The sequence below is a fragment of the Python bivittatus genome, unplaced genomic scaffold, assembly GCF_059951505.1.
Source record: "Python bivittatus isolate LINGU-HERP-01145 unplaced genomic scaffold, Pbiv_v1 ctg000040_np1212, whole genome shotgun sequence".
Classification (NCBI taxonomy): Eukaryota; Metazoa; Chordata; class Lepidosauria; order Squamata; family Pythonidae; genus Python; species Python bivittatus.
The window spans coordinates 1,489,191-1,507,422 of record NW_028277032.1 but is presented as its reverse complement, the minus strand read 5'-3'; the positions used below and the strand labels follow the sequence as shown (position 1 = coordinate 1,507,422).

The 18,232-nt window shown below is 43.4% G+C and overlaps 1 protein-coding gene across 6 annotated transcripts in view; it reads left to right on the top strand.

Moving 5' to 3' along the window:
* The window catches only part of COL16A1 (collagen type XVI alpha 1 chain), a 168,723-nt gene that overhangs the window by 59,109 nt on the left and 91,382 nt on the right, over window positions 1-18,232 (top strand). For all 6 annotated transcript variants that reach the window (XM_088153479.1, XM_088153471.1, XM_088153467.1 and 3 more), the window contains exons 9-10: window positions 7,816-7,866; window positions 13,485-13,520. In XM_088153479.1, coding sequence (XP_088009605.1) covers window positions 7,816-7,866; window positions 13,485-13,520 — 87 coding nt within the window. The remainder of the gene's footprint in view (window positions 1-7,815; window positions 7,867-13,484; window positions 13,521-18,232) is intronic.

Sequence of the window (18,232 nt, the reverse complement as noted above, 5' to 3'; positions counted from 1 at the left end):
GTAACAGTTTCACTAGTTAAAAAGGGAAGGGAGGCAGGCCAATGTGGTGGCTGGTAGAGGGCCACGGCAGGTGAAGTGCTGATGTGAGATAAACAGAGTCAGGATTTCAAAAAAGTCAAGATGCTGGCTGGGAAGGCATTGCAAATAAAAACCAGGCAGAGCTTTGACTGTATTCTTGTCGTCACCATCTTCACTTTTTTGGCCACATCCTGTAGACATCCCTGCCTAGGTTCTTCCTTGACTTTTCCAAGGGAATGTGTTGGCTTTTTCCTTGTTTTATCAACCATCTTTAGCCTGTTTCCTACTCCAAAATGGCAGGACACCATTCCACCACTTTTTGCCTATAGTGGTAGCTTCCAAAGCTAGGTAAAGAATTGGGTTTAATTCTGAATTAATTCATTCTCGTGTTCTATCTCAGCCACTATCTCAGTTGCAGCCAGTGTGAATTAAAAGGTTCAGTATGAATTTCAGGTTAATATGATTTTTCAGAGAGGTGAAACTTGGGCTTCAGCTGAAAAGAATTCAAGAGCTAAGGAATTTATCCAAATCAGATAGCCTGTGCCCAGTTACTCAAGCCTGGAGTTAACTTTGCATCAAATAAAATACTTGGACAGCGTCGCTTTATCATCCCTAATTGGACAGGATCACCCATATCACTAATTCATATCACTCTGGGGACAGAAGAAAAGTCTTCTGTCCCCAGAAGAAAAGTCTTCTGTCCCCGAAGATTCAAGGAATCTTATGGCACCTTAATCACAAAACTATTTATTGTCGCATCAACTTGTCTAGCTGACACCTCTCAGGTGAAGAGGATCCACAAAAGCTCATACGACAGTAAACATGGTTAGTCTTGGTTGGTTTTGCATCAAGAAACTCCCAAGGTCACCTCCTAAGAGAACAAGAGAAGCTGTACCCAGGAGGCGTCATGGCACAAACCCTAATGGGGAAACAATAAACATTTGCAGTGGGAAGCTGTTGCTTCATGAAAATAGCTCGTTTTGATCCAAAAATCTGAAACTGGTAGATATTTGGCATTGGCTTAATCCACTGCCGGTACATTTTGACTTAATGGCTCTTTTGATAGAAATCACATTTTCAGCTCCCACAACAGTTTGGTAAATAGGCTAATAGGGAGAAAGAGCACGGATGGAATTAAATCGCACCCAGCTGTTTGGTTTTGTGGGGAACACATTTGCGACCAATTTAGAGATTTTATTTCATATTTTGCTGTCAAATCCTACTGAGAAGAAATGTACATTTTGTTTTTTAAAAAAAAAGGAATGGATGGAATGGAGTGGAGTGGAGTGGAATCAGGGCAGAGCAAGTCATGTCAGTCCAAACCCAGCAGTCTGAGAACCTAATTACGCTAATATGATCAAGGAAGGAAAACTACAAACTTGGAAGAACACATTATAAACAGCAACATAATATATTAATCTATTGCATTCACAACATTTAAAATCTCAGCCTGTCATGCAGGCTGGAGGCTGTCGGGTCATTTGGTGGCAACTTCACTTTCTGTCCAGACCTTTCGGAAAGTCCACCTCCCATGAATGAGATTAAGTCCTAGGCAAGGCCATTTGGGGGGGGGGGGCTTGGGGAGGAGCAATGGAGGTTGCCATCTTAGATTCTGCACTACATGCGGAGCCCGTGCGAAGGAATGTTTCACCCTTTGAAATGACATGGGCAATCCATGCTTTCCGTTCAAGGCTGAGCTGTTGAACTAGAATCCCAAGATTTGTTTCAGAAAGTTGGGCTTGCCACCCGCTTCCATTGACTAGCCCGTTGACGGCAATGGGCCAGAAACAATGGAGGAGGAAAAATGCAGATTGACTGGGGAGGCAGAAAGAAGGGAGCTGAGTGGGATATTCTGCCTCCAGGTCTCCAAACTGGAAAAGAGCCTGTGGCGATGCTGTGCCCGCTTCTGCATATGCTGCTGAGTGCCTTTCGAAGAGTGCCTTCAGGAAACCAGCATGCAACCGTTTTCAACTTGCGAGTCGTATTCTTTTATGTTGAGTATTTTGGCCTGGTAGAGAACACTTAGACTTGTAATTTGGCCCCACTTCCAAGCAAAGAATTCCATTAGCAAAAATCTTCCATTTTGCTTCCAGGGGCAGAGATGTCTGTGGGGAGGATCCAGGGGGAAGCAGATGACCAAAATAGCCTGATGACAAAGCAGTGCAAGTTCTGCCCTTTGAGTGTGAGTTGTGGCATTGCACGGGTATACAAAAGGGCAGAGCTTGCATCAGGCTGGTGTCACACTGCTTTCAGAATGTTCAGAAACACACTGGGCCCTGTGGATGTCTGGCTGGGGCCAGGAGATGGCTTATGTGTTGCTCGCCCTTGCTTTAGGGGGCGGGCGTGCAACTGGAATCATCGTTCTAGAAAGGAGGCTAGGAACCTGTTTGATAACGGGCTAGCAATGAAACTCCTGTCCGTCTCCAGCTGCAGGGAGGCAAGATGAAGCCATTGCACACTGAATTATTTCACCCTGTCCCATGTTGGCTTGCTTTGAGGGCTGAGCCAAAAAAACTGAGCTCAAATGCCCTTTTGATTAGTGGGCAGGGGAAGTGAGGGGAGAACTCTCCAAATTTCTCCAGAGGGGGAAAAAGCCCTGCAACCGTTTCTCAATGATAGGACTTTCCGGCTAGCAGGGAGGATGGGAGTTAGTCTTGGCCTCCATTTCACTTTTCTTTTTCATCCTGACTGTGTGTTTTTCCTGTTTCTCCATCCGTTTTTGAAATGTTTTATAGGAGCCCCTTCAAAAATCTGTACATGTTTTGTGGATTCCACAATCCTGGTGCTCATAGTTTTAAATGTTCTTTTTCTAATATTATGCATCATTGAATAACTTTGTGGTGGTTCAAGAAAACGCATTACAAAATTAGGGGGGGAATGATGTTGATCTTTTAAGTGTTTTAGAAGTGCAGCTGAAGCAACTTCCTAAAAAAATGGCAAAGTGAATGAACTGCTGTCTTCTACCCAAATGTTGTCCTTCATGTTTACAACTGCTGCCCCTTGTTCGAGACTTTTATTAATGATTAAGAGGTAAAAAATGCAGTGCTGCTTATTATAAACATGCACAATTCAATGCCATTAAAACCCGAATGATTTCATTCTGAAAACGAAACTCAAGATTTTGTAGCCTGCTTGAGATGGTTCTTCTTTAATGGTCCATATGTCACCTTGTAATGCTGGATGTGGCCTTGAAAACTTGTTCAAGATTCATTTGCTCTTCTCTGGCCAAAAAAGCAGGACCGTTTTTTGCAAGGTTCTCATCACTCCTGCATTAGAGCTGCTACGAAAACATACCGAGTCTGCAGCTTGGCACAAATGGCCTTTTAAAATTCTCCACCAAATTTGGGGGCAGAGAAATCAGGCGGACTTCTGAATTTCTCTAAGAAAAAGAGAACAGTTCCATCCATCACAGTCGGGGAAGATTCCCTTGGCTGGAAACCCCCCACACACATACCTAATGGGGACAGGAATATCAGAATTGAAAAGCCACAAGGAAAGATATCATTTTGGATGTTTTTCCTTGGAATGTGTTTGAAATCAGGGAAGCCAGATGGTCTGTAGCTTGTTGGAGAAAGGATGATACAAAGAAAGTCTGGTTGACTGGTAATTACATCAGGGCAAACTCACCCCATTCCACCCATTAAAAGATCTCCAGAATTCTCTTTTCCTTTGAAAGAATTTTGAAAGCAGATTCTTTTTCAAAAATTGAATGTAAAACAGTTGACCTTATCAGGGGCATCCATGGGAAGTGGGGAAGGGGGGTATGAAGATATCAAGATGGTAGCCATGGCCATATGGTTGTGACTGCCATTTTGACTTTCTTGAACCCCCAATGGAGGTTCCTGGATATCACTCATATATTGATGGATTATTAAAAGTATAGATTAATTGAGAAATGGGGTGGGATTAAGAGAAGAAATATGCTAGAGTTACAGGGTGATTTCTGTATTTCTTTATCTGATTGATTAATTTATAGAATTATAGAATTTATAAGGCTACCTGTCTCACCCTAATGACTCTGGATGGCTAACAATACAGTAAACATAAAATAAAACAGAATAAAAACAGTATACTACAGTGCAACCAAGCCTACAAGTAAAATTCTCCCATAATATGTCCTAAAACGTGTATGCAAGACCCAATTATCATCCTGGCACTAATGTCTTAGGGGAAAGGCCTTAAAGACCTTTTGGAAGGTCTTCAAGGTCTTCCATAAAACTAACAGGGTCAGGGCCATCCAAACATCGGATGGATGCTGCTCCATAAGGCAGTTACTGTCACAGAGAAGGCACTCTTCCTGGATCCAACCAGGTGACACTGTTTAATAGAAGGGACCTGGAGCATATCTACTGTGCCAGAACTGGTGGGATGGGCAGAGGCAGAGACAGGTGGCCCTGCAAGTAACCTGGCCTTGAGCCATGTAGGGCTTTCTAAGTGATGACCAACACCTTGAATTGCCTACTGGAAGCCACTGCAGCTTGCAAAGCAGTGGTGTTACAATGGTGTACTGTGTGCATCCAAAACTGCATGTGTCATTGTATTCTTGACCAGTTACAGCTTCTGAATGCTCTTCGAGGGCAGCCCCATGTACAGTGTGATACAGTAGTCCAATTGGGAGGTGATTTGTCCATCCCTAAATAAAACAGACTTTGATCTGGCAAAGGCAGAACTATTAAACTACTTAAGTGACTCTGCTTTCTGCTAAGGTTAGCCCTTGCTCTCCCTCTTCTTAGATGCTCTCACCAAGGAGAACAATAGCTTCATTCATTTGCTTTCTGGGGCCAGGATCAAATCTGCCTCATTTTTTCCACAAGTCCACAAACTTAAGAAGAGAAGCTGAAGAGCTAAAGGAGAGAAAACCCATTTGTTAGGAAGGAACAGGAGGCAAGCAGAAGAAAGAAATGCATGTGATGGATGTGGTGTGGGGAGGACCTTGAGTAGCAAGATCATCAAAGTGTGGCCTGGATGGACGGAGCACAGGTGGACTGCCTGCTGTCTAAACATAAGTCAAGTCTGCTAACGAGCACATCCCAGGGATGGCAGGACAGGGTCATTTGGTGGAACAAGGAAATATGCGTGTGTGTGTGGGGGGGGGGGGGACAGGTTACTTTGCTAGAAGCAAGGATGAGCAAGCAATTGAGTTAGGGAAAAGTAACATTCTCTCCCATACAGCCATGGTTTTGGACAGTGACTAAGGTTTTGGACAGGTCCTGGAAGATCCTCAGCCGTGGAAGCTGCCTGGGTGGTTTTCAGCTGCTCATTCTCTCTCTGCTGAGTCCAGCTTAGCTCACGGTGTGCTTGTTTAGTGGAAAAAAGAGATGGAGTGCTAGGTAGACCCCCTTGAACCCTGGAAGAAAAGTAAGATAAAAATGTAATCATGAAATACCTACACGGAATTCTGCCATCGGCACCCTTATATCTGGCCCACAGCCTTTCCCCAAAGGCTGGGCCAGTGGAAATTCAAGGAGCTGTGGCCACCAGTCATCGGGGGCACCAAAGCTTCAGAAGGCTCTTGCAATACACACTGGGCTGGCTTGGGTGTGATCTGCAGCACTTGCTCATGACAAGCATCCAATTTAGCAGTTGAAGGCAAAATGCCTTGGATCTACCTGCAAGTGGGACATCGCAGGTAGGGTTCTGGGGTTCATCTGCAGATCAGTAGTGAACTTGGAAGGCTGTGAAAGTCCAGGGGGGGCTTCTCAGTTGAGGTTGTTGTCTCCTAAAAGACGTTATCCTTGAGGTGTTCAAGCAGGTAATTCCAATTAATCTCTTCTGCACCTGCCAGGTAATTCCCATCCTGTTGGCCTTTTTTTTACACCCTTGTGAAAATGCAGCTGCCACTTCCTACGTTGACTCCACGGTAATCCCATTAAGCTCAGCATTAGGAGTGCAGCTCCGTCTCTTGGCGTGTGTTTTAAACAGTTTAAAAAAAAAAATCAGGGAAAAAAGGTTACAAATATTCATAAGTGTAGTATCTTCAAACATATGGAGACTTGTACGCATCTTTCCCTGTTTTATGTAATTGTGAACATAAATCACTGAAGAAGAGTTTTTTAATGCAAATTATCCTGCTTCTGTTCCATTTCCGGACTGGTAAATTTCCCTGATGTAAGCTTCTTTAGCACAAACTTTCTCCTTCCAAGTTCTTTTTTAACCGTAAGTACTGCTGTGTGCACGCAGCTTTTATCAGGAGGCTAAGATGCTTTGGAGATACGTGGCATTTTGAAGGGCCAGCTACATAAATCCCCCTCCATCGGAAGCACGTTTTGCAAACTATAGGCCACCAGATGTTCTTTGATAGCAAAGTTGTGCTATATTTGTCCTCCGTGGGGGTCAGAAATTGATGGTTCCAGCTCAGATTTTTTTCCTTTTTTGGCTTATATGGGCTGGGATCAATACAAAATGATGTCGAAGAAGTATGACCAATTATATTAAGGAAAAGGTAAAATCTCCCTCGAATCAAGCTTGACTCCTGGTGATCTCCTGGACACATTCATGCAGGAGTTTTTTGGCAAGATTAGGAAAGTGTTGACCCTTTCTGTAGGCTAGACTTCCCGGTCTACCCTACAGCCCTGAGATTTCCTAGTGGTCTCCCATCCAAGCACTAACCTGATCTGATTTGTTTAGCTTTCTCAAGATCAACAAAAGAGACTGTGAGGAATCCCAAGTGTCACTAAAAGAGTTTTTATTTAGGTCCGATGCATTTCATCAAATGCGTTCCTTTTTCAAGGGTGCTGTGACCACAGAAGCAGTACAAAACCAGAGACAAACATAATTTGCAACCTACGCATCTCAAAAGTTCTAAATATGGGCAGTCTTGTATATTGAAAATATTTCAGGAAAAAGCTCAAGTTTTAAATATAAGCAAACAAATAGAGAGAGAGAGTAATAGAGAGATAAACATCCTTATATTTGTCTACTGAACTGACAAAAACAAGATTGTTGCTATAATGAACACAAGAATAATTATCAGCACGGGGCATTAACATTCTTAAACCATCTTGCCTAAGTTGGCTTCTAATGTGAAGGAAAACAGAAATGAAGAAGAAGAAGAAGAAGAAGAAAGACTCCCGCAAAGACGAAATAAGTCAGGAGGTTATTTTACCTAATGTTCTGCAAAACTGAAGGAAGTGTTTATTGTTTCAGGATCAGCCAAGATCAGCCAGCAAACAACCTGCCATCTGCTGTGACTTGTGCTATTCCCCTGGGAATCCACGGGGGTAAAAAAAAAAAAAAAAATCAAGATGGCAGCCACAGCTGTCTAATGTAAGCTCCACCCCCTTTTTATGCTAATTGTAGGCGGAGCTTCAATATGTGGCTCCAGCTGCCATCTTGATGTTTTGACCCACTTTTGTGGACGCTGCTGACGGGCACCCTAGGGGGAAAAGGTTTCCAACTACTAAATTCAGAGGAACTCTGGTCTCATATTGTGCTAATCTATTATCCAAATATGATCCATATATCCGTCCATCCATGTGTGTATATATATATATATATATATATATATATATATATATTGGCCAAACTACATTATTCAGCCTGTTTATTTGCTGGTTTAGTTGATGTTCTGCTGGACTGTCTCTTAGCCTGGATACATGAGGCTCAAATTCTTCTTCAAAAAAAGCTACCAATTTCTCCTTTCCTCCTTGTTGGGCTGAAATGGTTAAACTCATTAGGCTAAACTAATTTCTCTGAAAGCTAGTTATTTTCTCTGGGACAGAAACTGCCGGAAGCTATTGCAAAGAAGGGTTTTATGACTTTTAGCCTGTAATATTGTTATTTCTCCTCTTTTCCTAGGAGGTGAGAGCCTCTGGGAAGGTTGCTGTGAAAGGAGATCAAGGAGAGAAGGTGAGTGGCGTGAGGAAAGATTTAACGGACCCTCAGATAGTCATATGAATTTTATTTATTCATTTATTGCAGTTTCTATGCTATTCCATTCAAACAGGACTCTGAGCAGCTTACATTCTTCAGTACAAGAAAATTAAAATAATAATCAATACAGCAAAAAGAAACAAGAGCCCCAATGCCCGGGGAGCAACCATCAGCGTACACAAATCAATACAGTATCAGGAGAGTTTCCCCTCGTAACAGTTCTGCTTCCAAGGTTTTCTGGAATAGCCAGGTTTAAATGACTTGCTGAACAATCAATAGGGTGGGAGTCAGTCTAATTTTTTTGGGGGGGATGCTGCTCCAGAGAAGGGGCTTCATGACTGAGAAGGCTTGTCCCCATGGTCCCTGAAGATGACATTCCTTAAGAGGATGGAGAGAGATCACCTTTCCCAATCTTACTGGGTGGGCAGAAGCCACTGGCAGAAAGTGGTTCCCTAGATATCCAGGTCCCAAGCCATGACTTTGGAAAGAGAGTTGGTATCTTCTGGTAGCTTAAAAACAGATCTCCAAGCAAGGAGATGTCCTACTCATTGAACCCTCCTGGTGGTCTCAGTCCAGCTGTTCTCTCTTGGCCATTTGGCAATAGCAACACTGCCCTGTCTCAGAGGATTGTCGCATCTCGTATGTACCTGACTTTCTGGTACTATCCGTATGGCATGATGAACTGGGCAGCGTGTTTTGTGAACACTAAACACAGTTGGGAGGAAGACAGGGTTCTAATTCTCTCTGGTCAACTGGGCACATGAAGGTTGACAGAGGGTGTTAACCCTTCCAAGTCCACCCTGGCTCCTGAAATAGAGACAAAATCCTTGAATGGCTCTGGAAGAAGGAGGTGGCTCTCATACAACATTTCTACATTCTTTCTGTTTCCTCCCCATGGCTCCCAAGTTATTTTCTCCGCGTCTTTCTCTTGTGTAAAGAGAGAAACAGAGAGCACCAGTGTGGTGTAGTGCTGAAGGTGAGGAGACCCAAGTTCTAATCCCTGTTCAATCACAGAAGCTCCTGGGGAGGGGGTGGTTGGCCACTTCCAGTCCAGGTGCCAGGGCAGTCCAGTGTTGAAGATGCTGGACTACAAATGGGGAGACCGAGGTTCTAGTCTTCTCTTAGGCGGATAATAAATATTGTACATATCCCTCTCATTAGGGTCCCAGTCGTGGGAATGGAGGGAGTGTAGATTCAGCAGAACGAATCATTTCCAGGCTCTCTCCACCCGCTCTAAGCCATGTCTCAACCCTTCCAGCTGTGAAAATCCTGCTGGGGAGAGAAAGTCACCCACACGGCTTTCCTATAGGAATGACTATCAGTAGAGATGCCTCCACCCCAACCTAACCTTATCTAACTGCAGATGGCACCGGGGGGGGGGGGGGGGGGTGCTACTGATATGATTACTAAGACTTTTTCCTATTACTAGGAGACCAAGGGGATTATAGTTAAATCAGGGACACTGAACCATAGCTTAATAACATGACTTCCAAATTACACTTGGCATTATTTATTTATGGTCCCAGACCAATAATAATAATAATTTAAAAAAATACACCTTATTTCTGAATCCCAATCCTTCCTATGCCCTGACACTAAGATTGAGAAAGCCCCTTTGTACCAAGCAGACTGAGATTTTAGTTCATCTTCCTTTGTTTTATATACATTTATTGTTTTTTAGCTGGGTTGTCCGGCGCCCAGAGTCACTTGTCTGTGAGACGGGCGGCCATATAAATTTAACGAATGAATGAATGAATGAATGAATGAATGAATGAATGAATGAATGAATGAATGAATGAATGAATAAATAAAAGGAGGCCTGAACGTGTAAAACCGTCCCACTTTGGAAAGCAGTTCAGTTTCTTGAGGAAAATCTGTATGGATTGGTGGAGGGCTATAAATATTGTGAAATTGAAAAAAATAAAATAAAATGTCCTTTTCCCCATCTCCGGCTGGTTTCAACCCTGCACCAGCCCTGCAGGGGCCTGGAATCAAAAAGCTCCTTGTCCATAATGGCAGCTTTCTTTGAAAACTTTGCAGACGCTAATCCTTTCCTGGCGAGCTCCCAGCATGCCATTTCTTTGTAGGCTTTTTTCTATCTTCCATGCACCAGTGCTCCCCATTGCCTGAAAGGAAGCAAGCAGCACCTCCCCTGCCCTGCTGGGGCTCTTATGCGCAGTTCAGAATGATCAACCTCATAAGTGTTAATGCACTATTCATGTGCAACTGCCTATTCTGAACATTATGGGGGCTGCAGCAGCTGCCAACGTGGATATTGTCATTTGTTTGAACTCAACTTTTCTGCTGAATCCACGGCTCTAGGTCCTGCCTGGAGATACCCATACAATTCTCTGAAGCCACATTCTGTTAAGTTCATCACAGTTCATCTCAAAGGAGAAGGGAGCTTTACAGGGAGAAATCTTCTCCTGCTCACACTAAAATAGGATGGCAAGAAGAATTTCCAGCTCTGTTAATTGTAATAAACTCATATGGTTCTGTAATGCTCAGTACGGCAATATTAGATTCTTTCCTTTGCATGCCTTTTTAGTAGAAAGCAAGAGATATCAGAAGACATCAGTCATGGCTACCTACCCGTGCTACAATGGAGTCTATTTTGGTAGATTGTGAGTTCTGTTCCCATGAAAATCTCTGGCCATTTTCTTTTACTACTTGGCTGTCCTACAAAATGAATTCTCATTTACATGGGAGTGGGCCAAATGAGATTCTAACATGGGGTGACTTTTCCAGGGCCCAGATTACAACAAGAACTCTTCTCCTGGCTTTATAAAATGATCTCAGATCTCAGGGTGGCGTACAACAATTGAATAAAACAGCAAATAGGTTAAAAAAAAGCAATCATTATAAAAGGATAAAAAGTAATTATTCAAAGAAGAAGAATATAAAAAAAAATTATAATATACAACCTCACAGAGAGATCAAGAATATTAGTCCTAGTGGAGCCATCTCAGAATGCCTCCAGTTCCCAAAGACCCCAGGCCTGATGACATAAGGTCATCAGATGTTGATGAGGTAGTTGTGGGGATTGTGTGAAGATCCTGTCTTTTAGTGTATGACCCAGTAGCGGTGTGCAGCCTCTCTGACATCCCCCATATCCATTTCAACCCAGAGAGGTTCAAACCCATGAGGCTTTTTCAAGGGTGGACAGCCAGGGAAGATGCAGAGGGATGGAAAGAATATTTCAAAGCACAGGAAGAATACAAGATAAACCCAGGAGCCTCCTTCATATGGGAAGAAAATGTAAGGAAATTAGTAGAGAGATTTTAGCATGCTTCTACAGTATTCTCGTTAGTTGCAGCCACATATCCTTTGAAGCATTCAGTGTTATCTCCATACGATGCCCCAGCTTGAAATCCAATTGAAATAAGTCTATGGCAATGTTTGAAGTGTGAGTAAAAAAGCAAACAAAAATTGTTCCCAGTTGCACCAGTTAATTGAATTGCCACTATAACTCAGGTCATCCACAAAATAATCTGATTATTCCCTCCTACCCACCCATCCACCCTTTGGCTTTGCAAACTGTGAATAAGGTGGCAAAACCAAGGGTTTTGCTCAAGGGCGCTAAGCAACGGAAACCCCGCCTCCTGCGCTCGCCAGCTGGGCTCTGCCCTAGGAAGGAGGATCTGGCAAACCACTTCCGAAAACAGTTGCCTTGAAAACTGCAAAGGACTTGTCCAAAAAGCAGTCACTGCAGGGTCAGCCATGACTGAGCGCAGACAAAAAAAAAAAAAAAACAAAACCAAAAGTACTCCAGATTCTCTGAAGAACCAAATTTCCCCAAAGGAGGGGAAAACCTCTACATTTTGAGTTTAAATTAAGGGATTATTTGGGGAGACCATGACAATGGGCATGTAAATGCTACCAGACTCCTGATTTTTTGCTACCATAGACTAGTCCGGCTCTCCTGCATTATGACAGTTACTAGAAATGGTGGTTTCAAGTTAACCCAAGTAAAATTTTGGAAAATTCACCCCTACTAGATTTACTTTCTATTAGGAAAATAACATCCTTGATCCTGGATGCCTTAAGTCTTATGCATCCTTGCCAGGGCTGGTGGAAATTACAAATGGAAAATGCATCTGGAAGCAGATCCTATTGAAAATACAAGTAATCCTTGTTTAGCAACCATTCACAGTTATGACGGAGATGAAAAAGTAACTTTGCAACCAATCCCCACATTTATGACCTTCACAGGTCTGTAAAGCAAAGGAAAGCTGAAGTAAGATCATATGCCCAGTTCACTTAGCAGCCACTTAGCTTAACAACCAAGTTGCTGGTCCCAATTATGGTTGCTAAACAAGGACTACCTGTACAGATTAGAACTTGAGTTTGGATATGCCTCCCATTGAGGTACATCTGAATGCACAATCCAGAATATTTAAATCTATATCGAAATTTGCATCTGATTTATGCCTAAAAGTGAAGGCATTCTGTGGCCTTTCTGCCACAGGGCAGAAAAAAAGAGAGCAGAAATACAGAAACGGGTTTCCTGGTCGTGTCTTTGGATAGGAACATGGTAGAGAGGTGCTTCTCCAGTGTCTGCCACACTAGCTTTCTAGCAGCAGGTGTGCCAATTGGCACCCTAAGCCATTCTTCTTAGTGCAGTGAAACTTTCCATCTGAAGTCTGGTTTTGGCTCCTAGAGAGCTGCCCCTCCCTTGGGGAACATCTTCCACTTAGCTGGTTTGGTGGGAGGAAGCTGTGGTTAAGCCACAAAGCCTCGCTTTTCATGTCTGCCTTTGGCTGCTGCCAGAATCTGGGCAGGGACCAGAACTGTTGCCCTACAGACAACCGAGTGCTTCCACGACATCTCTCGCAGAGCCATCCTATCCCAGGCCTGCTGCATAACATGCCAGAGGAATTCAAGAACTTAGTACCAGGCTAAGTTGCCTGGGTTTCACTTTACACCTTGGAAGAAAAGAAGAGCTTCAAGGGGAGCATCTCATAAAGCAACGTGTTTCATTTGATTGTTTTGACCCAGGTGCTTCGTTGGACCATCTTAAAAAGTACTCCAATAGCCAAAGGGTGATTGCTTAGATTTTGTTATTATTTTTTCTTATTTTAGCACCCATTATAAGAATGTCCTCGTTGTCAGACATGGATGGCCTGTTAATAGTCCCTGTACATTTGTATGCCTTTGGGGGAGGATTATGCCATAGTTCTAGAGAAAGACATCATTTCTTGCGGGGGGGCACAGGGTTGTGCCCCAGCAAGGCGACCAAACATCTTCCAAAAGGCAAAAGAATGCTGTGCATTGAGGAGAAAGGTTCCCATTGCACTGGTTTTTCAGGACTTGTAGAAAAGACAACTTGCCTTAAAAATGAAGGAAGGGAATAAGATGCTCAGTAAATTGGAACATTGCCCCAGAGAATCCAAGGTTTTCAAAGCAAGCTTGGAAACGGAGAGATTTACCAAAATTGACCAGGGCTGCTGGCCTGCATACTGTCACCTGGGCAAGAGCTTTGGGTAACCACCAAAGGATTCACTTGGGAGTCAATATATGCTTTGAATGTTGCAGTATCTCCACCTGGAGGACAGGGTCATTTCCTGTTTCCTGATTGCTTCCTTCTTTTGCAGTGTCCTCCATGTCAGCAGAGGTCACCATATGCAAATGTAAGTAAGAGACTGAAGTTGATTTTGCTCTGAGTTTCCAGCGCTTTTGATGAAGGGAGATGATAGATCTCTTGGATGTTAACTTGAAGTGGCACTTACTGAAACTTGCGATTTCAACAAGCAATGTGGCTGCGCTTTAACCCCCATTGTTCCTTCTCTTTCATTTTTTGTTGGGTGTGAGGCTTAGGCTTGTGTTCACATTACAACAAGCTATGGTTTAACAGTGGTTTATTTTAAAAAACTACAGTTGGCTGGGTTGGTACAACTTACTGCCCCATAAAACTTGGGACAAGCAATACAGTGCCTACAGATATCAGTATGCCCCCACCTCAGTACCTTCCTTTGTGCCAAACAGGATCTTGTCCCATCTGATTTTTTAAAATGAAAACGTAAGCATCGTTTTAATTTTAAAACTTTCAGTTAGGAGGCTTGCATTCTGCAAAGCAAACCGCAAGCTTCTAATGTCATATTGAATTAATTTATAAGAACTGTCCTTTAGGAGCCCTGAAGGACAAGAAAGAACATTCAGTGGGGGCAGCTTTTGGGGAAAGGGTGTTTTGGGATTAACCTTGGCTCCAAAGATTGCCATCCCTGCCCTAAACCATCATTCACAAATGATGGTGGTTGGTTCACACAACCCAGAAAGCCAAAACCAGGCCAACCATACATTGACTTAGCACAATCGGTAAGCCCCTTTGTGTTGCTGTTTCTTTCCCCTGCAACTGGGCTATAGCTGGGTCTTCTGGGATTTCTGGATATGCAACACACACATACACCCCTACCCCTATAGAGTGAGGAGCTGTGATCCCAAAGACTCACTTAATGGAAATTGTTGATGGGACAAGGGAGAAGGCAGATGAGGCTTCAAGAAGGCAGAGGAAATTGGTAGCTAGAAAGAACTGGTGTCAACTATCCCACTAGGGCTAAATTCAAATTATGGCCCACAGAGCCCAGGGACAGATACTACAGATTGTAATGCCAGAAATGAGACTGGAAGCGTAAGAAACAATCATGGGGCAGGGGGAGAGTCAGGCATCTCGGAACATATACAGGGTACTTTTCCTTCACTATCGAATAAACGTAGCCAGCCTTCATTTGCTTGGAAAGAAGGATTTCTGAGTCAGAAGCCCTTAATGTTGACAAGGATTTCTTCCTGGCAAGTCTACTGTAGGAGTGGACAACTTTGGGTGGTCCCAAAGAATTCTTATTACTTTTGGACCCCTGGGGACCCTGGGAGATAGATGGGTGATGAAAAGGATACTCTGGGATTTTCATTTAACCTATGTTAGGGCTTATACTACAAAGTTTTAGTTCTTCTCGTCTCCAAAAAGCAAGATAACTGGCCACTGTTTTTCAGCCACTCTGCTCAGAAGCTGTTCCAAGGTCCTGTCACTGCTTGCAATCCACCCTGCAAGAAAGACTTCTCCTCCTGCTTAATGTGTTTGTATCAGGCTGGAGCTCAAAGCAAGGCCGAGGGCCAAAGGAAGAATGGCAACTCTAGACAGAACGCAGGGAAAGCAAACCCGGGCTTTAGAATAACTTGTTTTGGGTTTTTTTGCAGGGGGATGGGAAAATGACCAATTATCAGTGCAACTGGGAATGCGATTCCAGAACAGATGTTCACTGACCATTAAGGGACATTAACCAGTCATTCACAGATTCACAGAGTCGGAAGGGGTCATTTATGCCATTGAGTGCAACCCACTGCTCAGTGCAGAAATCCAAATTAAAGCTTCTCCAACAGATGGCTGCCCAGCCTTAGCCTGAACACATCCCGTGAAAGAGAGCCCAACACCTCCCTTGGTGCTTGGTTCCACCGTCAAACTGCCTTTACTCTTAGAAAGTTTTTGTCAATTGCTGAATCAGAACCTCCTTTCCTGCAGCTTAACATAATTAGTCCATGTCCTGCATTCTGACACAGAACAGCTTCAACTATTATTTATTTTATTATTATTTAATTTTTTTTCAAGAATTTGAGCAGTACTATTATACCCCTCCTTGACCTTCTCTTCTCAAGGTTAAATAAGCAATGCTACTTCAATCTCTCTTCCCAGGGTTTAGTTTCTGGTTCCCTAATCATTCTTGTTGTCCTCTACATGATGTATGACATCAAGATGCTCAAGTTGCCATTTGCCCTCCTTATCCCCCAACATGGACACATGTCCTTAGACATCCCTGCTTGAGCACTACAAACCAACTAGTCTGAGTGTGATACCTGAGAAGATTCTACAGTGAATCATAAAGAGATTTGTAAGCACCTTGAAAACAAGGCAATAGTTATCAGAAATCAGCATAGATAAATATAAGTTTATCTTATGTTTTGATCAGGTAACTTCCTTAGTAGAATGTGGGAATGCTGTAGACATAATATTTCTTGATTTCAGCATAGCATTCAACAATGTACCCTCTGATTATAGACAGGTGTCATGACACTTAAGGGGATACATAGCTGGCTCAAAAGTTGCTCTTGTTCCTGCTTCCTCATCAAACTCAAGTGGGGTACTGAGTGCAGTGCCACAATCCCTGGTCTCTCCATTTCCCTTTTTGGAGATAGGGACATTGTACATCCTCCTCAAGTCACACTTTCTCCAGAGCTCCTTAAGGATAATATATTAAGGTCTGGCCAAACCATCAGCAAGTTCTTCCAGTATTCTTGGGTGTACTTCATGTGGTCCTGAAGATTTGGACTTTCAAAGTAAATAGGTATTATCCAATGATGTTTCCCAAACACTTCTCGTGAGCATTTGTCAATCTCAATCTTCAAAACTTTTCCTTCATCCTTTTCTTTAAAACGGTTTAGCGAGATACATCCTCCCTTTTCAGAGATGCCACAGAGAGGATGTCACTGTATTGGTTGCCAGTATGTTTCTTGGCCCAATGTAAACTCTTGGTGCTGGTTTTAACAGCCCTGGGACCAGACTTCTCAAGGAGGTCTCTTTCCTCATGTATCTGCCCAAAGTCTGTGGTCAACTTTAGTGGTTTCCCCCTCCAGGTTGCCCATCAAAATGACCTGACTATGAGGGGGAGGACCTTTTCCAAGGTGGGCATAGGGATCCATTCCACTGAAAAGGCCATCTCCCTTGTACCCAACTCACTTTATCTGTGTAATTATAAATAATATGCATAATTGTAATTTGTACTATAATGCCATGACACATGTGATATCACTTGCCCCTCCTCATCCCCTTGAGGGATTTTAATGATGGTGAGCCCTGATTAGTACAATGCCCTCCCCAAAGAGAGGTGGCATCTTAAGCCTTCGGCAGCTTTGCATTCAGTTTAATTATAAGGGCCAAACTTTATTCTGGGCTGGAGAGTTTTATCTTCCCTGGGCTATCAACTACAGTGTATTTCAGGGCGGGGCAGAGGGGAAGTGTTTGTTTACTCTAATATTTTAGTAACTTTGTAATTTATCAGAAACTTTGGCTGCTGAGCAGATTAGACATAGCCAACAAATAAAAAACATTGCAATCCTTTCCCAACCAGTCTCCCCCCACTCAGAACCCCTACCCAGAAGCAAGAAGTCCCTAAGACAAAATGAGAAGTGAGGTTGAGTAATCACATTGCCAGTTGTGAGTAACGATGAAATCACCGGACCCCTCCTCTCTCCATACACAGACAGGGTGTCCCAGGACCCAGCAATGTCCTTAGATCTTTTTCCTTTTTGGCAGCTTGACTCTGCTGACTCAAAAGAATTAGCAGCAGCTGAAGAACTGAAACCCTCAATGGACCATTGATTCATCCATTGATTAAACTGTGCCTTTATCCCAGCCACGTCTCCCATTCCCAGAACCTGGACTTCCGTCTTCTTCGTCCTGTCCCAGTTGACTTGATTTCTAGCAATCTCTACATTCACATGTTTGAGGACATGTGCTTTCCACAAAGCACTGCCCCCAACCTCTCACCCTCACCCACCTCTTCTGTTCCTCTCTGGCATGCATCCATGGGAACATCTGGATGACTGAAGAATACTCGGGTGGCTTCCAGATGTCAGCAAGTGTTCCTATGGCAACTGCTGGAGGATGAAAGGAGGAAGTGGGAAGGGAGGCTGCATGAGGATTCATCTTTGCATTTCCCCCTTTCCTTCCTCATCTGGTGGCTGCCTAGTGGTTGCACAGGCATTTGTGGAGGGGGAGTCACAGCCACAAAGTGGTGTCTTCATGATTTGCCCGAAGAGCTTGGGATCATCTTGGTAGGCATGGTGACGTGAACCCTCAACTTGAACATGTAGAGTGGGGCAGGGAGAAGTTATAATCTCACCACCTCCAACATAAAATATTATCTTTTTCTGAATCAGAACATGGGTCCTTTTAGACTTTGACCAATATTGGCTTTCCCTGGGTTCAGATAAGAAGGAAGCCTTCAGACATGTCTCAAGACGTCAGGGGTTAAATCTGGAGTCTTCTGCCTGACAATGAGGGTTCTGCTGTAGAACTATGGACTTTCTCAAGTGAGAGGTCTTTTTTCCAAGAGTTGGGAAGAAGGAATTTGGACCCAGGGCCACTTACCTGGTTCAGCATCTTACCTTCCAATAAGACTGGTGTCTATGAATCTTATTTCTCTGGTGTTTCTTTCTGTTGTTGTTGTTCAATTGTTAAGTCATGTCCGACTCTTCGTGACCCCATGAACCATATCGTGCCAGGCCTTCCAGTCCTTTACTGCCTCCCTGAGTTTGCTCAGTTTCGTGCCCATTGCTTCAGTGATGCTATCTA